The 27100-nt window shown below is 43.8% G+C and overlaps 1 protein-coding gene across 2 annotated transcripts in view; it reads right to left on the reverse strand.

Moving 5' to 3' along the window:
• LOC126237502 (26S proteasome non-ATPase regulatory subunit 1) overlaps window positions 1–27100 on the reverse strand; it is a 361177-nt gene that overhangs the window by 8441 nt on the left and 325636 nt on the right. The window contains exons 12-16 of one of the 2 annotated variants that reach the window (XM_049947659.1): window positions 17754–17868; window positions 10262–10378; window positions 3813–3915; window positions 2905–3074; window positions 2619–2816 (exon numbers count right to left, since the gene is read on the reverse strand). In XM_049947659.1, the coding sequence (XP_049803616.1) occupies window positions 2619–2816; window positions 2905–3074; window positions 3813–3915; window positions 10262–10378; window positions 17754–17868 (703 nt within the window). Of the gene's footprint in view, window positions 1–2567; window positions 2817–2904; window positions 3075–3812; window positions 3916–10261; window positions 10379–17753; window positions 17869–27100 lie in introns of both variants that reach the window. The other variant, XM_049947658.1, reaches the window with a different exon arrangement.

A 27100-nucleotide genomic window follows, 5' to 3' on the forward strand; every position in this document is an offset into this window, starting at 1 on the left:
GTTGTTATTTTAAACATAGCTTTATAGCCCATTACTTGCGGCAGCAGTGGGACGTTCAGCAGCGTGAGTATTACGTACTGAGAAGTCATAAAATGGAGTCTGAAATGGTGCAAAGTGACTATCCCATGCCTGATATGTTACATGTGTTTAACTGTTAGATATCATTTACTCATGCTATCGTTTTTAATCATGGTTTCTTTATTTATAGGTTACAAAATGTCCTTAACACATGAAGAACGCATTGGAATCATCTTGATATCAGGAGAAAGAAGCACACGGGTCATTGCTGAGGATTTCAACAGTCATCACCCAACCAGACAGCCCATCACTCAGAGCGCAGTTGCCAAGCTTTTGGCCAAATTCTGAGCAACTGGTTCTGTCGCAGATAAACCTAAGGTTGGAAGACCAAAATCCGCCACCGATAAAGCAACAACAGTGAGCATGTTGGCATCATGTAGCGAGAGTACGCAACAGAGTACTCGTCGCCTGTCACAAGAATGTGGGGTTAGCCGCACCTCCATACTGCGAATTTTATCGCAGCACAAATGGCACCTGTACAAAATTCAGCTGCTCCAACAAATATGTAGAAGCCACAGAGCACTAAACCGGAGTTACACACAGTCCATTATACTTAACAGTTTGCCGTCCGGTGACACCAGAGTGGTGTCGTGCACTAAATAGCAGTCAACGACCGGCAACACCAGAGTGGTGTTGTACGCGTAGTATCGCTCAGTGGCCGGTAACACCACAATGGTGTCGTGAGCATACTATCACGCAGTGGCCAGTGACAGCACTTCAGTATCTTTCTCATTCTGTTGGTGTTTTGTTTAGGTAACAATAAGTTACACACGTGAACAAGTTCTTTGTTTTTATAAGTACTTGTGCACTTTCATCATGGCAGACGAAAGAGACATTATGATTATTTACGATGAATGCGCAGGTATCTTGTCTGACGTTCTGGACTTGACCGATTGGGAAGAAGAAACTGGACATCAAAAAAACTGAAAGTAAAGCAGAATCGTTAGAAGATAGTGAAATACATCCAAGAGGAATTCGGCAAACATCATGGCTGCCAACTGATTTGGATGAATCAGGCGAAGAAGGCAGTGCACAGTGGTCAGACTTTGATTTACCAACGACCAATAATAAATTTGAAAGATCTCCGGGTCCACACATATTTCCCCAAAATACACAGAGTATGAGGATATCTTAGAATTACATATTGGGAACAATCTATTTGAATATATTAGCAATTGAACCAACAAGTACTACAGTCAAAATTGCAATAGAAGGAAAGTGGATAACAAAATGCCAAATTTGTTGACATTATGGGACCCGAACTTAGAAAATGGTTTGAGCTTACTATTCTTATGGGAATCGTAAAATGATTACTGGTCAACAAATCCGCTGATAGACACACCGATATTTCGCAAAATAATGTCCCGCAACAGATTCAGACAAATATTATCATTTTTACATTTTTCTGACAACAACAATAAACCAGATAATGCTGACGGCATTTCAAAGTGCAATTCATAACTGATTATTTTTCCAAAAATTTTAAAGAAACGTTTCATCTAAGTCAAAACATCTCATTTGATGAAGGAATGATGGTGTGGACAGTTAAATTTTAAAGTTTACAATCCATCGAAAATTACGAAATAGGGCATACTCATCGGATGCTGTGTGATTCGAGTACGGGATACATTTCCTCATTCAAGATATATTCCGGTGCTGAACTACTTTTAGAAAAACAATGATAGAACTACTGACACCTTCTTATGGAAAGTGGCATCACCTCTACAGAGATAATTATTATAACGGTGCAGAACTTGCAGAGAAGTTACTTGAAAAGAAAATTCGAGTTTGTGGAACGATACGGCAAAACAGAGGATTTCCAGAATAATTAAAGCATGCAAAAATCAATGTGTTTGAAGCTTGTCATCAACAGAAAGGTGACGAGCGGCCGGCACCAAGCCAAGCCAAGTAATCAGAATTAGTGTTGCCGGCGCCAAGCGAATAAATTTCGACAAGAAGTGCAGATGGAAAAGTGTTAAGATTGATGACATTCAATATGGCTAAAGGATTGTTGTGACGAAGTTCTCCACACCCAAGAGAGACAAACTTTTTTAAGGCAGCCCAAAAATGGCACTGTCTACAGTCAAGCGAGAGGAGTATGGAAAATCAAAAACAGAGATTGTAGCCACTGTGGTAGCTAAGCGTTTGTACATATCTTTCCTGGAACTTGTTGCTGCAGGCAGTATAGAAGAAAGGATGCCAAGCTCTCCACTTGCCAACATTCACTACACACAAAATAACATTCATTTTCTTACCACTTCAGAAACAAACAGCAAAGCGAGCTTTCGATAACTCCCTATTACGTCACAATCTGGAGAAGACTGCCCGACCAGCGCCATTCCGGTACTTTAGACTCAACATTGATGACAACTGATGTATGTCAAATGCTTGAGCAACCATTTACACTAATGCGGTGAGAAAATCAAGAGAATGTTGGCCATTATGTGACTAGGTGTAGCAGATATTGATGGTCTAGAAATGTGCGCCACCTTGAGGGAGAAGGACGTCGGGATGCGAGCAGCAGGGGCGGCGCTACTGACCACTTCCATCTTTTCAGCGGCGGACGTAGTGGCAGCAGCAGTAGTAGCAGTCTCACGGTGCCGGCGACGCGCTCTGGCTGCGATGCTCAGTACGGCTGTTGTCACCTTCTCACGCTCTTCACGCTTCTTCTCTTCCAGTGGGGGCGGATATGCGAACAGTGATGGCCGAGCATTCGAGCGGAATTCCATCTTGGGCATCTGGGGAGAGAGAGACAGAGTCACAGTCAGACAGTGGAACAGGTAGCAGCAGCTACAGTGTTCGGAGCATCGGCACTGGTGATCTCACCTTGAGCTGAGCGTTGAGTGCAATGAGGCAGGTGGGCGAGAAGGCGAGTGCAAGGCAGTGTGCCAGTGGAAACCAGTACCAGTATTGTGTGAACACCAGCACACCCACCACAGCCAGCATGTTTGTGTGGCCCGTGCGTGACTGCAGAGACACTGTCACATTGCGCCCACCTGTGAAAGCCGAGTACCTAAGTCCACCGACAATTACCTCACTCAACAATAAAAAACCATTAACATACATGTGCACAATGAGCCAGGAGCAACGAATAGTTAGTGAAGACTACTGGGTAAATAACATAAAACGGCCTCAGAGGCCTATGTCAGATGCCACAGCATTACAAAATGGTAACGGTAAGCTCTATTTTCTATGAAACAAAATACATTAATCTTGGGTTTTACACCTGGCAAACAAGTTTTACCAGCCACCTAAAATGTAGCGACAATTTTTAGCAAGCATTGTGTATTTAATACAAGGAATTCCTGCCAAATGGTGGTGCAAAATAGTTCTAGGAGCCTTTCATGTATCTAAAGACAGCTCAGCTCACCTCTAGTGGCTCACTAACAACCTCTGAAACCTCATTTCGGAGTTAACAAACACCCCATAATCATATCAAGCCAAGAAGGTTATATCTGTCCACACTCTCTCCAGACACAGAAATAGTTGAAAAGTCTGCATTTTGCTCTTAATGTGCTACCCATCGAAGCATCCCTCTGATGCAAATGATTGTAGAAAATGGAAGTGAGTTAGCCAAGATCTGCATAACTGCCTCAGAAAAAACATTAACAGGAAAATGCTACAAACCTTTTGAGTTATCAAACACGCAAAATAATACTGTTATATAATGACAAAATATTTTGTCACCAACAAATACATTAAATTTAAACACTGTATAATATGAAAATACTTACCAGCATCGATTATTCCTTGGGCAAGAATAGCACCAAATTTCGCCATGACATCTTCATGCTTGTCAACAATGACCTTAGCATATAGTGCGCGAAAGTCTTTGACCTGAAACAACAAAAAAGTATTCCATGTTGGAATATCAATAATATAAGGGAAAAATAGATTCCTACTCACTGTAAAGATGACACATTGAGTTGAAGACAGGCAGCTACACATTAGCTTTTGGCCAAAGCTTTCATAAGAAAAGGGTACATACACATTCATTCAAACTAGCAAGCACATCTTGTGCATACATGGCCAACTCCAGCACCTTCGACTGGAATGCAACTGTCTTGTAGAACAGAAGCAGCAACCTGGAGAAGTGGAAGGGATAGCAGGGTAGAGGTGAGGGGAAAGAACAGCACTTTCTGGCAGAGCATGCAGGAACTAGAATGTCAATAGGCACAGCATCAGGAGGCTGAGAGACAGGGAAGCGGAAGGGGGAGCAAAAAAAGGAGAGGAGCAGGAAAGGATAATTAAGATGGGTAGATGCACTGGCACACAAAGAAGGTGAGGGGAGAAGAATATGGAGAAGATGATAGGACAGATGGGCTGCAAACTGTTGGGTGGAGTGAGTGGAGAGAGTAGGTTACTGTAGATCAAGGCCAAGATAATTTCAGGAGTGGAGAATGTGTTGTAAGGGTAAGTCCCATCTGTGCAGTTCAAAAAAGCATAATTTTTGAAGTAATATATCGTCTTCTGCTTGTTCCCATTGTAAATGGAAAAGATGAATGTTGCATTTTATTCATGATGGTACTGTGTGGGACTCTTTGGCCGTGACTGCCTCAGTCTTAGCATAGAGCTTCTAAAGCACAAAGGTACTTTCCTCCATGTACACTATTTGCATACCTACAACAAATGTCAGCCAAAGTGCACAATGATGAAAAAATGGCAAACAACTCAGCTAACCTCCCCATTTCTTTTCTTAAAAAAAAAGTCCCTGTTCAAAAAATGGCATGGAATTCATTGTATGAAAACTATAAAGGGAACAGCCACTGAATGGAGCACTCATGCAAATGCTACTCACACACATAACTGCAGTCTCAGGCAACTGACACAACATTGCGAGCAGCAGCACCAGTGCACGATAGGAGTGGCAACTGGGTGGGGGTAGGAGGCGGCTTGGTGGGGAGGGGGAAGGATAGTATGGTGGGGTGAAGTGCTGTAGGTTAGAGGAGGAGAGGAAGTAGCGGAAAAGAAGAGAAGTAGAGACAAACAAATAAAAAGACTGGGTGTGGTGATGGAATGACGCCTGTGTAATGCTGGCATTAGAGCAGGGAAGGGTCTGGATGGGCAAGAACAGCAACTAATGAAGGTTGAGGCCAGGATGGTTACGGGGACATAGGATGTATTGCAGGGAAAGTTCCCACCTGCACAATTCAAAAAACCTGGTGTTGGTGGGAACGATCCATATGACACAAGCTGTGAAGCAGACATTGAAATGAAGTATATAATCTTTGGCAGTGTGTTCAGCAACAGGGTGATCCACTTGTTTCTTGGCCACAGTTTGTCAGTGACCATTCATGCAGACAGACAGCTTGTTGGTTGTCATGCCTACATAGAATGCAGCACAGCTGTTGCAGCTTAGCTTGTAGACCACATGACTGGGTTTCACAGGTAGCCCTGCCTTTGATGGGATATGTGATGTTAGTTACCGGACTGGAGTAGGTGGTGGTAGGCGGATGTACGGGACAGGTCTTGCATTTCGGTCTATTACAGGGGTATGAGCCATGAGGTATGTGATTGGGAGCAGGGGTTGTGTAAAGATGGACAAGTATATTGTGTAGGTTTGGTGGACAGCGGAATACCACTGTAGGAGGGGTGGAAAGTATAGTGGGCAGGACATTTCTCATTTCAGGGCATGATGAGAGGTAATTGAAACCCTGGCAGAGAATGTAATTCAGTTGCTCCAGTCATGGGTGGTACCGAGTTATGAGGGGAATGCTCTTCTGTGGCTGAACGATGGGACTTTGGGAGGTGATGGGAGACTGAAAAGATAAGGCATGGGAGATTCATTTTTGTACAAGGTTGGGAGGATAATTACAGTCAATGAAGACTTCAGTGAGACCCTCAGCATACTTCGAAAGTGACTGCTCATCACTGCAGATGTGACGCCCATGGGTGGCTAGGCTGTACAGAAGGAACTCTTAGTGTGGAATGGGCAGCAGTTGTCGAACTGGAGGTATTGCCCGTGGTTTGTAGGTTTGATATGGATGTTAGTTACCGTAGCCATCTTCAAGGTGGAGGTCAACATCTAGGAAGGTGGCTTATTAGGTTGAGTAGGACCACATGAAGCAAATGGGGGAGAAGTTGCTGAGGTTCTGGAGGAATCAATCCAGATAGCAATAATGTCATCAATGAATCTGAAGCAGGTGAGGGGTTTAAGGAACTGGATTTTTAGGAAGGATTCCTCTAGATGGCCCAGGAATAGGTTGGCAAAAGATGGCGCCATGCAGGTGCCCATAGCAGCACCCCGGATTTATTTGTAGGCAATGCCTTCAAAGGAGAAGTAATTGTGGGAGAGGATGTAGTTGGTCATGGCAACGGGGAAGAAGGTTGTTGGTTTGGAATCCGTCGGGCGTTGGGAAAGGTAGTGTTCAATAGCAGTAAGGTCATGGGCATTGAGAATGTCAGTGTATAGGGAGGTGGCATATTTAGTGACGAGCAGGGCACCATGTGGTAATGGGACAGGAACAGTGGAGAGTCGGTGGAGGAAATTGTAGGTATCTTTTATATACAACGGTAAGTTCCGGGTAATAGGTTGAAGGTGTTGGTCTATGGGAGCAGAGATTATGGAATTTAGGAAGATGTAGAAGGCAGAACTGCAGGGAGTGGTACGGGTGAGTAGAGAGATGGACTCTGGGGAGAGATTCTGGAATGGGCCTAAGGATTTGAATAGTGACTGGAGAGTCTGCTGAATTACTGGAATGTTGTCACTGGCAATGTTTGTAGGTGGAATTATCTGAAAGCTGGCGGAGTCCTTCTGCCAGGTAATCCTTGCGGTTCAGAACAACAGTGGCGGAACCTTTGTCTGCAGGTGGGATTATAAGGTCAAGATCATTCTTTAGATGGTGGACTGCGGCTCTTTCTGCAGATATAAGGTTAGTCTGCATGTTGAGGGATTTGGGGAATGATGGTGAGGCAAGGTTTGAAGTTAAGAAATTCTGTTAAGTCAACTGGGGGTGGTTTGGGGGCAGTGAGGGTGGATCACAGTTGGATGGGGGAGTGCACTGAGTTAGGTTCATATGGTTTGATATTTTGAGTATGATTGGTAGGTTTGGTGGTGAACAAGTGTTTCCACTGTAGGGACTGGGAGAAGGAGAGAAGGTCTTCAACAAGTCCTGTGTGATTGAATTTAGGAGTGGGGCAAAAGGTGAGGCCTTTGAAAAGGACTGATATATCTGTGGGGACTAAGGCTTCTGGAAGAAAGGTTCATGACTGTGTTGTGGGTCTGTTTAGGTTCTCATTTCTGTATTGTGGTGGGAGGGAATTTTGGAGGGTGGGGTAAGTGTAGTAGGTCTGTGAGACAGGGTTTGTCAGCTATGAGAGGGCGTGTGGAAGGTCTGGAGGTGGTGGACAGTGGTACTCCAAGGCTGGAGTAGGAAGTGAGCAGGAAGGAGAGCTTTTTGAGGTGGATTTATGCATGTCGCTCAAGTTCCTGCAGGGCAGGAGTTTCAATGTGTGTTAGGGTTCTGGGAATTTGGGATTGCATAACAGGAGAATCTTGCAGGTGGAAAGAAGGTACTGCAAGGAGGTTTGGGCTTGGTTGATTTGTTTTGCAGGACTAAGGATTGGCGGAATTTGAACAAGTGGAGGTCATTGTGGAACAGGTAGAGGTCATTGTGGAAGGAGAGGTGGCAGCCAGAGATGGGTAATTTGATGGTAAGGCCATTAGGGGAGAATGTTTAATTGATATGCAGGATCAGACTACTTGTATTGCCAACAAATGATCAAATTAAGTTACATCATTATTAAGCAATTTGTTTGGCTAGTTCATACTGGGAAGAATTAGTAAGCTTCAACTCTTCTGTGAATCTTGCAGAGGGCAAAAACTATGGTAGTTGGCATTATTATATTGGTTGGTAGTGTATCTATAATTTTGGTTTGGAAACAAAGGATAAGTGAAAGTGAAGAAATGTTTATTTCTGCATGTTCTGGATGATTTATTGGTAACCTTTAACAGTGGCAAACCATATGTTAATGGATGGAGGATCTCTAACTGCAATTACAATTGATCATTTCATCCTGGCGGAGGTTCGAGTCCTCCCTCGGGCATGGGTGTGTATGTTTGTCCTTAGGATAATTTAGGTTAAGTAGTGTGTAAGCTTAGGGACTGATGACCTTAGCAGTTAAGTCCCATAAGATTTCACATACCTTTGAACAGTTTTTGATCATTTCATTATATTTTCATAAACATGATCACTGAGGATGGAGGTTTGTAGACTGTAGGGGATTTAATTTGGTGAAAAAATATATGGAAGCATTAATTTTGGCTTTAGGAACTTGCTCTCAGGAATGCTACCACCCTGTGATAGACAGGTGTTCAACAAATAGGGTCTGCTCCAGTCGGCTATGGTTCTATCCATGACAATTTTTATGGATGATACTTAATGTTATATTATAACCAGGAGTGGTCATAGCTGCAACACCAAAGTGTGGCTGTTTGCAAAGAGGCCAACCTTGTTGATGCTATGCTTGCACAACAACTAGTGTTAAGTCAATTTTATTGATTTAAGTATAATCATGTTGAATGAAATTTGTAACTGGGTTGACAATTTTTTGGGAGAGGACACAGCATGTTGTCTAGGATGGAGGGTCACTGTCAGAACTAGAAATAACTTCAGGCATGGCACAGGGAAGTGAACTGACACTGTTGCTGTCCATTTTGTATATTAATGACCGGGTATACAATACTGGAAATACTGTCTCAAAGAAGCTGCACAAATATCCACCCAGATTTTGATATAACTTCAAAGTGGTGCAAAGATTGGCAACTTGTACAAAATCCAAAAATTGAGTACTCTATGACTACAGTATCAACAAGTTACAACTGGAATCAATCAATTTATACAAATACTGGTATAACAATTTATGGGAGTTTGAAACTGAATGATCACAAATTCAGTTTGTAGGTGAAGCAGCAGCAGCAGACTTCAGCTTGTTGCCAAGATACTGAGAAAAAGCGACCAATACCACAAAGGTGATTGTAAACTAAGCACTCATGTGACCCAACCTAGAATACTGCTGGGAGTGTATACACTACTGAGTTTGTCCCGCTACTTCTACTTGGCATGGGTTCCACAAAGACTGGCAGATGTGTCCAACTTTTGCCCAAACAATGTGAAAGGCTGCAAGGTTTTCAGCAAATTAACTGTGACGGAATTTGTACAATGCTTGTCCAGTGATTCCCTTTTATTCTTGCGAGGATCCACATGTTCCCTTGAACAAGCAGAGATCTACACACTCCACCTGTGCAGTGCCCTTCTTGCCTGATACACTGAGGTGCGGCAGGTGTCCCAAAGATCGCCCATTAATGGGTGTTATGGTGTAACATCCATCCATCCATCCATCCATCCATCCCATCACAGCATACTGTCAACTTGAGGTTCCACTGTCATGTCCTGGAGTGGTTACTAAAACATGTCCATATGTTACAGTAATAGAGAACAGGCAAAGCCCCTGGCAGGATTTGCAGGGGGGGGGGGGAGTAGAAGGGGAAATTATACATCTATGGGGGCAATACTACATAGTGTGGAATAATGAGGACACATTGACTATCTGCTGGGAAGGCAAATGGCAAACAGTATTCAGGAGAAGAGTGGTGCACCTACAACGAAAACCTCAAGGAAGGCACTAGTGCAAACTATTCCAAAATATTGTTTCAGTATTTTAAGTCCTTATGAAGTGGGTGTAACTGTGTGCATTCCACAAATTTAGAGGTGCACTGTTAGCATGATGACATTTAAGTGTAATCTACAACAAAATTAAGAGAGATGCTTTGGGAATAATGGTAATGTTCTTGTGAAACAGTGCCAGATAAGATCAGAATGTTGATACATACCCTATACCAAGCACATCACAGTGGGGAGGTCCCAGTACAATAGCCTTTTTCTTTGTCATTTTTGGACAGGTTCATATCAGTCATTGTGAGAAAGAAAAGTGTGTCTTGCATGAGCTAACAGAAGGTGCCCTTAGGTACATTTTTCATCTGGGCACCAGTCCAACTGATAACCAATGACACACAGGTCATCAGGCGACTACATTCTATATTGTAGCTCTACTTCCGTTGCCTGCAATATTTCAACTGCTGATCTACGCAAGATGTGTTAATGCTGTATCATGTGCCCCAGAAAGCCACAGAAGTATTGAACTACTTAGGCAGCATAATGTGCAGTTTACACACTGTACTCACCTTAGGACACGTGTGCTCAGAGTGCTGGATGAGGATCATGGCAGATGCGATGAGCGCACCTTGCCGCACAAAGTTTACTGGGTCATTCGTCATAGGGTCGATCAGTGCTATTGCCTCCTATAGTGAAACAGCACAATGACATACACAATTATACACTCTTACAAAAAGAACATTAAAGGAATTGTTTCTGTAGCCAATTCTAAAAATAATCAGATAAAGGAGATGATCTCAAAAGTGGAGAACAGTAAGCGTCTTCACTCTTGAACAAGGTATGTACTACAAGAAATATTTTTATTCAAAGAATGAGTTGAGCAGCCCACTAAAACATCAAAATATTCAAAAGTAAGTTCGAAGAAAGGCATTTTCTGTTTGCAGTGGAGCACGGTTTTCACACACCACACTATCTAAAATAGAAGTAATTTCCAATTTTATGTTATGTGTATCATACAGAAAGTCACCAGCGACCCACTGTTATGAATATTAATTTTAGATTTTTAGGCGAGTCATAAATGGTACATTATATTGCTCTCATTTTTCTGTCACTTCCAATATAATTTCCATTTGTTTGTACACTTAATACATTTTGTTGAAAATGGCGGCCCACAGTTCCTAATCATTTAAAGAAAAGATCACAGTTTGATTACCAAGAGCTGTTCATTTACAACCAGTTCAAATTTGTCAACAAGCATCTTAAAACCTTTAATACAACTTGGTTATTTTATATAAACCAGTGGTGTCAAATAGCATAAAATCTATACTATGTTACTGCTGTAAAGTACTAAAATACATTACATTGTTACCAATAACATACATAAAACAATGTTGGTGTTTGTTCTACAACACTGTTGACTCCTGGCATTTTGTGTGGGGGCGCTCTACACTGTGGCCTGTGCATGTAGAATGCCTTCTTTGGCTGACACCTTTTCTCTGAACTTTGCCTTATTTGGTCAATATACTTAGGACACCACAGGTACAATAACTCAGGCACTGCACTATGTCCTATTGCAAAGTTTGTTTTGAATTTGTTCACAAATCTTTCCTTGGCACATACAGCGGGAAGGGTGACAGCTACGAGACTCATCTCTGATGCCTCAGTGCCATCTTTCAAGTGCGAGAACAAACAGTGTTATTGACACACCCAACAGGGGGTGATGCAATGCTATTTGAAGTATGCACAGCCGTTTCCCATCTGGCAGCCCATGCACACATCTCCATATGAATGCTCAAGGCTGAGATAGATTTCGGCAGCAGATTTCTCCTTCTTAACACAAAATTCAATATTACGCTGCTTAAATGGCATCAATAATCACATGAAAGAAGTTAACAATACCACAATGTTTCAAAGATCAGTTTCCTTTCACTGTCACATTTTCAGTTATGACAAAAGGTTGTTCACGACTAAGTGAAACAGAACCTCAAGCTCCAAGTAGACGAATCACTGACTCTCTGCCTGCAAGCTTAAAGAACACTCACTCTCGGCAAGTTTTGCAGGCAAAAACAAGTAAACACTTCTAGCAGCTAGATATGGTTGCATCCTGTGAGAACAAGCAGTGTTATTAACACACCCGACAGGATTCTGATGCAGTGCTATTTGAAGTATGCACAGCCACCAAGAGTTTTTAGTTTTAACACATTTGTTTTATTCTTAAATAGGGAAGTAGTGTTCCAGTATGCTGGTGAAGTTGAACTGTTTATTTCAGCTCCAGAAAAATGCAGTGTGGGACCATAGTGCACTTGGTACAATAATACTCTTCTGCATGATAGCAATTTCACTTACTGAACATTTTTTCTTTATCCGTTGCGCAGTCAGAACATTACAGCCGCGCAGTCAGAACATTACAGCCTTTCCCTCCACACAGCATGTAAGACCTCAATACACACATTCGAAATTTGGCTACCAAGTAACTAACAGCCAACTCAAATTCGCAAATATAGCAGCACAGCAGAAACAGAATTAACTTTCACTGCTGCTAGGTGTTCTGTTCACCATCCATGTGGGCTCCATGTAAGAAAGTATGGAGTAGGATAAGACAAAGGCAAGATAACAAAGAAGAGAATGGAGGCACCATGACAATGTTTCCTATAAAACACAGGTCATTTACAGTGAATTTTATTTTATTTATTTATTTTTTGGGGGGGGGGGGCTGTTTTAGGTCGCAAAACATCTAAGGTCAGTATAGAACCATAGAATGCCAGGACCGCGAGGGTAAAAAACCATTATGGAAGAGTATCTAAAATTCGCTGACAAGACACCGGAGTCACCAGGTAGAAATCAAATCTCTTTTGTCATATTACTGCTTTTTAAAGAACTTAAAATGGAAGCCACAGCTCTCACGTTATCCGCTAAAATGTCCGGCAAAGCGGGTGGTAGCCAGACCCTGAGACGTAAGTGGCTAAAATAGGGACAGAGGATCAGGAAATGTCTGACTGTTAATGGCTGGCTGCAGACAGGACAGCTGGGTGCAGGGTCCCGACTCAACAAGTGGTGGTGACTAAAGCGGCAGTGCCCTATTCACAACTGAGCTAACATTACTTCTTCACGGCGAGACGGCCAGGAGGAAGTCAACCTGGCTGTTGGGAGAGGTTTGACTTCTCTGAGTTCGTTCACATGAAGGAAGCACCAATGGTTTTGCCAAAGTGACGTGATACGCCGATAGAGAAAAGTACAAATATCTCGTGACGTAACAGAGTAAGAGGCGGGCCGACTGAGATGGACTGCGGCCTTGGCAGCAGAATCAGCAGTGTCATTCCCAGGCACACCAACATGGCCAGGAACCCACATGAACGACAATTGGGCTCCCCCACCCGGGAACAAATGGAGGCAGTTCCAGATCCGTTGAACAATGGGGTGGACTGGATCTGGATCATCCAGAATGTAAAGGGCACTGGGAGTCAGAGCAGATCACACAGCAAGTGAGCTGGTGCCTCCAGGCATAGTGAACAGTTTGATAGAGGGCAAACAGCTTTGGGGTAAAAAATTGTGCACTGGTCAAGAAGTCGGAATTGAAACTTATCAGCCCCAATGACAAAAGCACAGCCAACACCATGGGCAGACTTGGAACCATCAGTGTACAAAAATATGCTATCGGCAAGTTGTGAGCAAAGTTCGAGAAATTTGCAGTGATTGGTCAGCTCAGGAGTCGAATCCTTCGGGAATGAGCTGAGGTTAAAATGAACACAAACCTGTGCCTGAAGCCAAGGTGGTGAAGAGCTCTCCCCCATTCGGAAAGTGGCAGGAAGTTCAAAGGTTGGGTGGCCTGGCATGGAAGCCGACATACCTACTGAGTAGGGTGCCACGCCAGTACAGTGGTAGTTCCCCGGCTTCTGCGTAGAGACTCTCAACTGGATTAGTACGGAAGTCACCAGTGGCGAGGCAGATTCCCAAATGGTGGATTGTAGTTAGACGGTGTAAGATAGATGGCCGTGCACAGGAGTAGACAATGTATCCATAGTCCAACTTGGAGCAGACAAGATATCGATAGAGGCACAGGAGGACAGTCCGGTCAGCTCCCCATGAGGTACCACTCAATACATGAAGGACATTGAGGGACCTGGTGCAGCGTGCAGCCAGGTAGGACACCAACTGGGGAGACCAACTGAGTTTCCTATCAAATGTAAGCCCTAAGAACTTCGTTGCATCTACAAACGGGAGAGCATTTTGGCCCATTCGCATGGACGGTGGAAGAAATGCCTTGTACCGCCAGAAGTTGACGCCAACGGATTTGGTAGCAGAAACCAATTGTGACACTCCACGAACAGAGACGGTCCAGACAATGCTGAAGGCAGCATTGGAGGAGAAATGTCCAGTGGGAGCTGCAATAAATAGCAAACTCGTCAACGAAAAGAGCCGGATATGCCATCTGGGAGGCAGTTCATAATTGGGTTGATGACTATGGCAAAGAGGAAGACAATCAGTACGGAGCCCTGAGGCACCCCGTTCTCCTGTGAAAAAGTGTGGGATAAGGAGGAACCCACATATACCCAGAAAACTCGGTCTGTTAAAAATTCCCGATGAAAGTGGGAAGATGACCGCGACGGCTCCATAAGTGCAGAGTACGTAGAATGCCTGTCTGCCAACAGGTATCATAGGCTTTTTCCAAATCAAAGAAAATGGCCACTGTTTGTCACTTCTGCAGAAAATTATTCATGATGAACGTAGACAGGGTGAGGAGATGATCAACCGGTGAGCGGCACTTTCGGAACCCACACTGAACATTAGTGAGAAGATGGTGTGACTCCAGCCACCACACTAATCGACCATTGATCATGCGTTCCATCGCCTTACAAATGCTGCTGGTAAGGGAAATTGGACAATAGCTGGAAGGAAGAGATTTATCTTTACCAGGCTTAGGTAGGGGAACAATAACAGCTTCACACCAAAGCGTGGAAAATACACCGTCAGTCCAAATACGGTTGTAGGTATTGAGGAGAAAGCGTTTTCCCGCAGGAGGAAGATTCTGCAGCACAAGGACGTGGATTGTATCGAGCTCAGGAGCAGAAGACCTGGATGAGGAGAGAGAGCACGCTCGAGCTCCCTCATAGTAAAAGGAGTATTGTAGCATTCTCGATTCAAAGAGAGAAAAAGAGATTGCACGAGCCTCCTCCGCCTGTTTCCGAGGAAGGCACGATGGTAGTGGGTGGAGCTTGAAACCTCGTACTGGCCCAAAGCTTGGAAACATAGACAGGGTTGACTATGACGTTTCCCGCCACAGTCAGACCAGGGATCGAGGCGTAGGCAGTCGTCCCGGAAAGCCGGATGGCCACCCCAAAGGAGAGAGGGCGGAGTAAATCTGTTGAATGAGCTGATGAAGGAAACCCAGCATGCTTTCTTGCTTCCCTTAATAGTGCGATAGCACTGCGCACGTAGTTGCTTGTAGCGGATGCAGTTCGTTAATGTAGGATGAAGACACGAAGCGCACGTTGTCGGGCACGAATTGCATTGCCGCATTCCACAGTCCACCAAGGGACTTGGACCCGATGGGGAGAAGTAGTAGCAGTACGAGGAATAGAAGATTCGGCAGCCTAGAGAATAACGTCAACGAGGTGCTCGACCTGATCATCACAGCTAGGAAACAGCCATTCGTCAAAGACTGCCAAGGAGGAATATAGCCTCCAGTCAGCAAGAGAAAATTTCCAATGTGTGGGCCGCTGTGGCGGGGTATGATTGTACAGGCGAGTCACACAAATGAAGTGGTCACTTCAGTAAGTATCAGAGAGAGCACACCACTCGAGACATCAAGCGAGCTGGCCAGAGCAGATCAAGAGGTCTAAGTGGGAATAAGTGTGCGTGGAATCAGAGGGAAACTTGGCTTTGGCGATGTTAAAGCACACAAGATTAAGATGATTGAGAAGATCCACCAAAAGAGAACCTCTCCGGCAGGTGACAAGCAAGGCCCAAAGAGGATGATGGGCACTGCTGTCACCGAGGAACAGAAAGGGTGGAGGAGGCTGAGAAACAGGCTGCATCAGGTCCGCCCTAGTGACAGCAAAAGACGGAGGGATATAATGGTGCAGAGGGAAAAGGTAAATTCGGGAAGGAAAACACGGCCAGCAACTGCAAGCGGGTGGGTGTGCAAGGGGATAGGACGATGACAAACATCATCTTGTAGAAACATAATGACCCCACCATGAACAGGAATGCCCGCCGTAAGGGGAAGGTGCAGCCGTAGCGAAGCAAAATGAAGGAGCAAAATGGTCTTGAGGATGTAGCTTGGTTTCTTGGAGACAGACTACAACTAGACATTGCGATCGCAGGAGCAGCTGGAGATCAGCCCTGTTAGACTGAAGGCCATGGATATTCCATTGTAAAAGGGCCATAAAATTTAGGAACACCAGAGAATGAATAAGAAACACTCACCTCGACGGCCGCTTAGGGCGAGCCGCCGAGGGAGGACGGCCACTGGAATCCACAGGTGGAGGATCTTCGTCCATCCACTCAGTGAGATCAACGGAGCTTCCCCAGTGTCAGTCAGTTGAAAAGGACTGACGAGTCGAAGAGGGGGAAGACTGTTTGCCTTTGGATGAGTGTTTTGGCTTTTGGCAATTGGCAGAAGAGCCAGATGGCTGTGATCTCGAGGTATGCAAGAAATCTTCTCAGGAATACACCTTTTTGAATTGACGGTTCACTGCTGGCATTGCAACCATCTTCACCGGTGAGGGCGAAGAACGGGTAGCAGGATCTACAGCCCGGGAAGTGGGAGACGGAGTGTCAGCTTGAAGGTGAGGTGACTTTGCCATCATCGAACTGAACTGTAAGCCACAAGTTTGCGTAGCCATGTTTTTTGTGGGACGGGTAGAGGCTAACACAGTGCTGTAGCTTCCAGATGAAGGGACATTCGGTTTACGGCTCGCCAACAGTTTCCAGGCAACAGGAAAAGATACCTTCTCCTTCACCCTTATCTCCTGAACAGCCTGCTCGTCTTGATAGATGGGACAAGAACGAGAAGAAGCAGCATGTTCTCCATGACAATTAATGCAACGGGGGGAAGGCGGTGGACAGGTGCCCTCGTGTGCATCCCTCCTACAAGTGACACGTTTGGCTGTGTTTTTACAAGACGTGCTGGTATGATTGAACTGGTGGCATTTATAACACCTCAACGGATTGGTAATGTAAGGACACACACAGATGAATTCATAGCCTGCCTCTATCTTGGTAGGAAACGTTAACTGATCGAAAGTCAGGAACAATGTGCGAGTTGGGACCAAATTGGCAGCTTCCTTCTTCGTAACTCAATGAACAGCAGTAACGCCCTGATCCGATAGATAATTAGTTATTTCGTCCTCCGTCAAACCATCCAATAGCCAGGTGTAGATAACACCGCGGGATGAGTTAAGTGTCCTGCATTTACAGTGAACACAACCCACATGTGTGTATACAGCAGCAGCAATAGCAGAAGAGGGGTCAGTAAATGTAAAAGCTAGGGCCAGGCAGGTCAGCTCGTGCTGCCTGTGTGCAGCTGACGTATACTAGAGATCAGACTGCGGCAACTGCCCACAGTGGTGTTCTGGCAGCTGACGTACTGCTACTCATGCTGCTGCTCAGCAGGCCGGGTCACAACTAGCTCCTACAACCTATCCTTGTAGCTGTCGTGGTCCCACATAATATACATTTCATGTCGTGGCATTCAGAAGATCTGACTAGCTACTTACAGTTCTTTATTGGTAATGGCATGCACCACATCATTGATATAAAGTACATTTCACTCAATTGTATCCTCTTCGATGCTGAAATTCTCTGAAGCATTAGTTACTGTTAGTGTCTTGTACATCGAAGTCTTCGCTGTCTGACCTCATTAAACATTTGACAGTCCCGTTTCTAGCTGAGCTCACACGTAGCCAAGTCATTCCTGCTCCACGTTTCGTATCGCACTCTGCAGCAGACCTCACTGTCTCTGTCCTACATCATTGCTGGGGGAATGATGAACCACTGTGGTATACGACCCAGTTCGAGTTACGGTAATGAAAAATTTCGACAAACGTATTTGTGACTCACCTTGAGGCCAGTACCGGCGCAGGCGATGCCGAGCGCCATGGCTGCGCCGTATCGTACGTGCGGGTTGTAGCTCTCTGCCAGCAGCGACACCACGCTCGGACACTGCTCCGGCGTCCTGCAACACGCCACACAAGTTGCTCAGCCTAACATCACATCACGCTCAACTGTCGTCTGCCGAATGTTTATCCACAACAATTCCTCAACACAATTCTACATTACCAAACACTCAATCCTGGTTGCAGTTCGCCTATTTCACAGCTTCCAGGGACGAGAAAAATTTGATTTTCAGTGTGTCGTATAATTAATGACCGAATTTAAAACGTTGCCAAATATACTCCTTAAGAATTATAATCTCACATTAAAATTTAACACAGTAAGTTGGAAATCGTGTTTATGTCTTGAGGTAGCGTAACTAACAGTCTGCAAATTCCCAAGAGTATAATCAACAAACTTTTCACAGAATTTCAACACTTTTCTAAACTTTTTTATTAGGCTATTGTTGAATAAATCGAAACCGAAACCAAAAGAACTAACATTAATTAAGATTTTGCGTCTTCAACCAAAAAGGTATTGCATGTTTAACGACAAATATTTAATACATTAACTCATTTGTAAATTAATGGGTGTTTCAAGCTGTTTTACACAAGGGAGTTAGAATCTTTAAGGAACAGGGTGGAGCAGGGGGTTACTGGTAAACTCAAGTAGCCTCACGCATAGAGCGAGGTGTCTGCAGCCAACGTCACACACCGTCGGTGACTAGAGTTGTGTAAAACCCAGCGACTTTCTGCAGAATCTACGAATTCTGTAAAGACGTGGATAGTATCCTTTTCTTGTTCAAGTTTTAATAATAACCAACAGTATCTAGCTTCACTGTTGCCTGAATGTGGTCATTTACTTGAATTATCATCATCTCGATCAGATAGTACGTAGTGCGGCACAGCAAACTGGTCACTTTTCAAACAGTAATGCATGGTTTAGGTGCTGTGAGGCGTCCAAACTTGAGAATGGTGTTACCAGCGTATCTTCGGAGACAGTTTGGCAACGTACTTATTTTTACAATCAACTAGCTGTCAGCACAAGGTGAATTCACGATCAGCGTGTAACCGCTCCCTGCTTCTTCTAGCCCTTTGTCCTTATAACTGTGTAACCGTGCCTTGCACCGGTGCGGTGACTTTGTTCTCGGGATTACGACGTATATCGTCCATCCAAAAAGTTCCAATCTAGGTTCTGTTCCTGGCGTATAACCCAAAGCCCTGCATTCACGGTACAAGCGACGTCAGCGCAGTAACTACAGCAGCAGCTTGAACTAACAACTGAAAACAGATAATCGTGAACAGGCAGTGTTAGGTAATCGACGTGCGGCCGTAGTGTCACCGTTGTTGTGTCACAAATCACAATGCAGCAACATCTGTAAGTAAAGTTTTCAAGACAATCTCTAGAATGTTCTGAAGCAGAGGAAACTGCGTGCGAAGTTTGTCCCGTACTCCTCGACTTCCGAACAAAAATGATGCGCGGACGCCAGCTGCAACTTGATTTAAATGCACAATGCGGACAGTTGTAAACTGGAAAAAATCATCATGTGAGACGAGAGTGTGTTACCAATATGAACCTATCACAAAACGACAAACTCCAGAAATTCACACGAAACGTCAACATTTTGACGACATAAGAAACATTCAACCAGATGTGATGCGCCAGTTGAACATTCCAAAGGACCACTTTTCTGACAATTTTACTTGTTTGTATGAAAGTTGTGTGCTTTGTACTCAAGAGGGGAGAGACTATGTAGAACGCCTGAAGTATTAAAACCACGAACCTAACTTTATTTTTTATTAATCCAGTCTCGAAACTTTTGGGCTGATGGTGTTTACCACTATACGGGCAATGAAACGACTGACATGCTGTGTGCATACGGCAAAGTTGATGGCAACGATATAGCTACCGCAAGATTGCATTTAGAATGCTTTCCCCACAGAAGTACTATGTTATCATTCGATCTTCGCAGCAACTGAGAGAAAACTACGACAAGCAGAAGAGTTACACCCACCCAGACGCCATCTTTTTCGACTGGATTTGTTCCGAAACTGTGGTGTGTACGGAAAGAAAAGCGACTTCTTCCGTACAGTATGGCATTTAGAAATTTACTGTACGTATTGTAGGCCTTCTTTACGGCGCAGCAATTTTTTTTGCACTTCTGTCTAGTTCAATTGTCCAAATGTGTGTGAATTTCTAAGGGACCAAAGTGCTGAGGTCCCTAGACTTGCACACTACTTAAACTAATTTATGCTAAGAATAACACACGCACACACCAGAGGGAGGACTCTAACCTCTGGCGGGAGGGACCGCGCAATCCGTGACATGGCGCCTCAAACCACGCGGCCACTCCGCGCGGCTATTAAGTGTCAAACACGAATGCTGGCAATCTGAAAATCTCTTTAGTTTTCTCGAGGACATTTTGGAAAACTTCGAAATGGTGCAAGAGTCGGGCATATTTCATTCTAACGAGTGCGAACAAGAGCTACGTGCTCACCATGTGAGTAATAAGTAGAGGACTAGGCAATACGAGCATACTTTGCTCGATGGTATTTACAGCGTTGCATACCCTGCCAAAATTCCTACTTTGATGCTAGTTAACACGAAGAGTCCATACATGCAAAGACGAGGACAGGGCCGCGAGGGGATGGCGAGACAGGCCCAGGAGGGGAGGGGGGTGGGGGTGGGGGTGGGGGTGGGGGTGGAGGTGGGACGCGCGCGCGCACACACACACACACACACACACACACACACACAGAGAGAGAGAGAGAGAGAGAGCTTTTCCCTTGGTCCGAGATTGTAAGCGCACGGTGTTGTCAGGTGGGTCGGCTTAAGACACAACCCTCCGCTTGGGAGCCATGCTAGAAGGGGCGCCAGAGCAATGCTTTCTAGATAAATGTACGACGGTGATAAAATAACGTGACTGATTCAGTCACAATGTAAATACGCAAGCAAGATGAACCACCAATAGATGTGAAGAATGATGCCTTCTCACAAATCAGTATGGGCGTGCCTTCGCTTGTGTACGAGCTATTATTTTTTTCGTCCATTCCTTCTCACAAGTCAGTATGGCCGTGCCTTCGCTTGTGTACGAGCTATTATTTTTTTCGTCCCAAAAATGGTAACTGTAATAACAGAGCAACGAATTGTCGTGAAGTTTCACAGTGAAAATTCGAAAAACTGCTACTGAAACCTATCCGTTACTAAAAGAACTGCATGAAGAAGATTGTTTATCAACAACGCGAATTTTTTTTTTTTTTTTTTTTTTGGTGGTTCAAGCGTACCCAAGATTGTCGTGAAGACGTCGAAGATGACAAGCCAAGCACGTCCTTCAACACACAAAAAAGTGTAAAGATCAAGAAAGTAGGTAATCTTATTCGATCTGATCGTCTATTGGATATTCAATTGAGTGCTCAAAATGTAGGAACTGACAAAGAATGCTTAAGGGAAATTTCATATAACCAATTTAACATGAGAAAAGGGTGTGCGAAACTGGTGGCGAAAAATTCTCACGTTAGAGCAGTAAGAAGCTCGCAAAAACGTTTGTACTAATGCTTTGACCATCATTGACAATGATCCCAATTTCTTTGAAAGAGTGATTACATGTTACGAATCTTGGTTTCTCACTTATGATCCATAAACTAAGGGTCAATCCATTGGAAGAGCGCAACGCTTCAGTCTAGAACTGTGCTGCTGCTGCTGCTACGGTCGCAGGTTCGAATCCTGCCTCGGGCATGGATGTTTGTGATGTCCTTAGGTTTAAGTAGTTCTAAGTCTAGGGGACCGATGACCTCAGATGTTAAGTCCCATAGTGCTTAGAGCCATTTTTTGTGAAGAACGCAACTTCAACTAGAGCGAAAAAAGCTCGACTGAGGAAATCAAGATTCAAAGCGATAATGTTTTTTTTCCGATATTCATGTAACAGTGTATCTTCACTGGGTTCCCGAAAGCCAAACTATTAATTAACATTGCTACCTTGATGTTCTTGCTCAATTTAGCGAGAAAATGAAGACCGGAATTGTGGAAGAATAAGTTATGGGTTCTGCATCCAGACAACGCACCGGCTCATAACGCACTGTCGGTCAAGACGTTTCTACCGAAGTATATGCCAGTGTTCTGCATTTAAAGGAACAAGATTTCAGTCCGTTGAAGCAATCAAAAGAAAAAGTAGCAAGCGCCATGAAGGAGCTCACAGAACAAGGCTTCCAGCAACATTCCATCAGTTGAAGATTCGCTTGGACGTTGTAGGGATCGAAGAGGGTAGCATACTGAAGGTGACAACTAAATATGTATCGTTTTGAAATAGTGTAAAACGCTTCATAGCGGTAGTACCGTTAGTTTATAGCAACACCTTGTATATAGCGACTTCTCCTTTAGCTGCTTTATGCTTACAAAGATTTACGTCCATGTGTTCAATTTCTACCACTTTTAACTGATGTCTTGCTACACATAACAACTGTAGAACTGCCTTTTACAATTTTTCAGTTAGTTATAGTTATGTGTAAATTTCATCTTTCTTATGTATCACGCTTGTTATGTTTTGATGTCCAAATGTATTATGATACAAGTGCTCCACAAAGTCCATAGTCTTATTTCAATGATGTTTGCATTGCAATTTGTGCAGAATTTCCTTTAGTTAACAATGTACCTAACAATAACTTAGACAAGTTTTCTGAATAGCTTATTTGTCAGTATACATTCGACTACATTCTGTGCTCACAGATCGGTGTGGCGTCATTTGTTTTGTGTGGTGTGCCTACGTTTAGTAATATTGTTCTAGTATCACCTGGTTTTGGGAGAGTTAAAGAATTTGTGTAGTTATTTTTTTATCCTGATTTATTGGTAGCTGGTGACAAACTTTTTGCATGACGCTGGACGTATGTTGAGCGGTTTTTAACCACAGTTTAGTTTCTAGAATCCAAGGAATAAAATTTGCCTTCATTTTAACTAGGGTCTGAGATTAGAAACTGTTTTGTTTCTACAGTGCGACAAACATCCGAACGAATTCAAAAGTAATAGCAGTGTACATGGCTACAACACTAGGAGAAAGGATCATCTTTACTACTCAAGGTTAAATCTAACTTTGGCTCAGAAGGAGGTAAATTATGCTGCCACGAAAGTCTTTGGTCACTTAACTAATAGCATCAAAAGTCTGACAGATAGCCATATAGCATTTAAAAGGAAATTGAAAGAATTTCTTAATGCAACTCCTTCTACTCATTAGATGAATTTTTGGATATAGTAAGTGGGTAATTTCCCCAATCCCCACAAAAAAATTAAAAATATTAAGTGTCATGTAATATTTTGTGTAATGTAAAATCTTGTATAGACACTTTTTTTTTAACCTGACACGTTCTACATCATTACGAAGTGTCGTATTCATGATCTATGGAACAAGTACGAATCTAATCTAATCATCTCAGTATCTTGACTGTATTGCTGTGTGTGTTATGTACCTGTCTGACTTTTTGTGGCGGTTTACTAATTATACAGTCGTACAACACTTCTGTCCCGACGAATAAATTTTCATTCATGCTATGGCTCGAAAATGTTTTGTATTCTTTATTATTGCTACACGATTTTTGAGTTTCAAAGAGCTACAGGATCATTTTGGACAATTATACAAAAGTATACAGAATCTTTTTGACTATTTACACAAATATAGCTATTTCCAAAATAATTTTGAACTTTAATTACCTTTGAAAATTGTTTTAATGGGTTCAGTGTTTCACAGATAAAGCAATACGGGAATAGAGAATTACGACGTACAGGGTAACAACTGTTTTTTAAAAAAAAGCAAATTAGTCACTAACTACGGCGTGCACACACTTTATTCTACAAGTAAACGTCACTACAGACATTCTGATTTAGGTTATGACGGGTTCGATATGCCTGCCATCACTGGCGATGACGTGGCGCAGACTAATAGCAAAATTCTGCATGATGCTGACGATGACCGTCTGTTTTCAGCTCAGCAATGGTTTTTGGGTTATTACTGTACACTGTCTTTAATACAGCCTAACAAAAAGGAGTAGCATGTGTTCAGATCCGGAGAATATGGTGGCCAATCGAGACCCACACCAGTGTCCTCTGCCGGCCGCGGTGGTCTAGCGGTTCTAGGCGCTCAGTCAGGAACCGCGCGATTGCTACGGTCGCAGGTTCAAATCCTGCCTCGGGCATGGATGTGTGTGATGTCCTTAGGTTAGTTAGGTTTAAGTAGTTCTAAGTTCTAGGGGACTGATGACCATAGATGTTAAGTCCTATAGTGCTCAGAGCCATTTGAACCAGTGTCCTCTGGGTACCAGAGAGCCATAATGCGGTCCCCAAAATGTTCATATAGGACGTCAAAGACCCTCCTGCTTCGATGGGGTCGCGTTCCGTCTTTCATGAACATCATCTTGTCGAAATCATCTTCCAAAACCTTCACGTACCATTAGACAGTCACCGTGTCATCAGCGAATATGGCACTGATTATTCCGTGACTGGACACTGCGCACCACACTGTCATCCGTTGATGGTGATGAGCCTTCTCGATCGCGAAATGCGGATTCTGTCCCACAAATGTGTCAATTTTGCCTACTGACGAACCTATCCAAATGAAAGTGAGCTTTACTGAGGTGCATGTACATACTATTTCCCATCATGCCCCGCGTCCAACTGTGCAGTTTGAACGTCCTAACAAATGGTTCAAATGGCTCTAAGCACTTCCCCTAGACTTAGAACTACTTAGACCTAACTAAACTGAGTAGAAGAAAGGCTCCATTGATAGGACATATTCCGAGGTATCAAGTACTGGGGGAAAGCGTGAGGGAGACGAAGACATGAATACAGTACACAGATTGAGAGGGATGTAGGTTGCAGGAATTACTCCGAGATTAAGAGGTTTGCACATGTTAAAGCAGCATGCATCAAACCAGTCTTTGGACCGAAGACCACAGCAACCACTCTGTATTCACCTGACCAGAAGTCATGTTCCTCCAGCCACCGAACTTCACTAATCCTCATTGCATTTCATTTCACTGTAATCATTTCCCTTTTTATATATTTTACCCAAGAAGATGCTGCCGTCATTTAAACATAAAGCAGAGCTGTATGCCCTCGGGAAAAGTTACTGTTGTAGTTTCCCCTTGTTTTCAGTCGTTCGTGTTACAAGGCCAGATCAGTCAACCATCCAGGCTGCTGCCTTTGCCTGGCCTCTAAACATATATCCCTCGGTTGTGGTTGCATATACTGTATGGCTATCTGTATCGCTGAGGCACGTAAGCCATCCCACCAACGGCAAGATCGCCAATTAAAAGTAGTATTTCCTTTTTCAAAACAAGCCGTACATCTGCAAGTGTAAACGAAGTTTGCAACGGTATTGGTGAAATGGGGTTCGTTGCATTTCACGCTGATCAAAGCAGTTATGGTATAAGACGAGAAACGGAACTATCTGAACTTAAAGTTTGTTAGCGAAGTCAAACTTAGGGAATTTATTTTCAGATACAATCTGAAGTACTGATGCAAATGTTTTCCGTATCGCTCAGGCCATAAGAGAAAAACGTTTGGTGCAAGTCATGTCCTAAAACTCAGAGTGACCACTGCGAATGGCCGACACCGCTTCGCAGGTGCGTTCTATAAGTGCCGCGTGTGTCGCCAGTCCCTGACGAGAGCCACCTGAAACTGCTTGTCAAGTAAACGAGTTCCAGATGTGTTCGGTGGTACTGGAAATGTGCACGGTATTGTGGCCCCAACGAACAACGGCCTGAGGTGAGGTGTCCACAACAGCAACGGCGTCACGACCCACCACCGCAATCCGTGTCATTTGAGTCGCAGTTCGTGTCCACTCGTTCACTGGATCCTAAATCTGATCTGAACCCTACTTTTCCCGAATAAGACGAAGACGAGGAGGTGGAGGAGGAGGGGTACAACCGTCCCACACAAACATTTGTCTGTTTAAAACGCAAAAATACAGCACAATATCTTTATTGTAAGTTCACATTCTATACATCGCAGCCATCCTCTCGTGCTCTCACATTCACTATCGAGTACATACAATTTAAGAACATGCTTTGCGTCATAGTGTACTTTCGGAAGAGGAATGGCACGAATCGCAGCGCAGACAGCCTGACAGCGCGGCAAGCTTAACTCTGTGTGGCATCTCAGCACGATGCAGCGTTTGGAGTTGCTTCGGCTTGCAAGGGTAGCAGCTTTGCTTAAACCCAAGTGCAGCTTGCTGACTCTCAAATCCTGCCATTTCGCACGGGCCGCCCTCACACTGTACGTGTTGCTTACCGACTAGCGTGCCAGACGTGCTTTACGTCGTGGTCGGTGCACGATTCAGCCGAACTGGAGCATCGTACGGAATATGCTTGTCATGATGTGCTACTGCAGCACTCTCCAGCGGCAGTTTTCGGCTGTATCTCACTTGAAATCACACTTTAAGAAAATGGACGCGCATTTAGTTGCTATATCTATTCAATCGCACATTTCCCTATGCTAGTCATATTGTTCTGTTGTAGCATACATAAACAAAAATTTCAATATCCATACCGGAAAGTTCCAGGTTCAGTCAATAAGGACGTCAGCTATCATTCCAAATAGTGCGATGCAAATTTAACCTAGTCTTCCGCATAAAATACCAAATTTCATCTTCCTCAATAACTAGCAAAACGAGTACAGCACACAGGGCTTCTCTGCTAGACTCTTTCTATGTCTACCGCATTGCGGCTTAAAAAAAAAAAAAAAACACACTTTTTAATCGCAGCTAAATAGCGAAAATATTCAATGAGCGTCGTTCCTGGTTTTTTAACTACTACATCACGTACAGTTTCGTTAAGTTTAATTTTTTTCAATTATTATCAACTGCTACTTTGCACTGTGCAAGTAAAACCAACGAAATAGAGAAAACTCAAAATGTCGTTTCATTGTAATCTATGTGGAGCGATTTCAAGAGGAATCGCCACATCTAGAAGTTTGCGGAGACAGCGACAAGAGTAACTGTGCAACCGTTTATTCTGGTACGGAGGTACACGTACAGAACAAGTGCAGGGAAGAGAGGTCGCTGGCCACCACGCGAGCCTCCCTACACGAAAGGTGTCGTGCTAAATCTTTGCAGGGACTTTTCTATTAATGCACTGCAAGACGCCCGGCTACTGAAAGCCTGAGACAAAATAACTTGCCATGTGGCAGCAATATACAGGGCCGTTATCTGAGAGTGGCTCGTCAGATGTCGACCAGCGATACGGTCGGCTCAGATAACGCGCTTCCGACACACACTATAACACCGCCCACCTGATGGGGCGACCTGCATACACTTTAGAGAAATTGAACCA

This window comes from Schistocerca nitens, chromosome 2, assembly GCF_023898315.1.
Source record: "Schistocerca nitens isolate TAMUIC-IGC-003100 chromosome 2, iqSchNite1.1, whole genome shotgun sequence".
NCBI classification, from domain to species: domain Eukaryota; kingdom Metazoa; phylum Arthropoda; class Insecta; order Orthoptera; family Acrididae; genus Schistocerca; species Schistocerca nitens.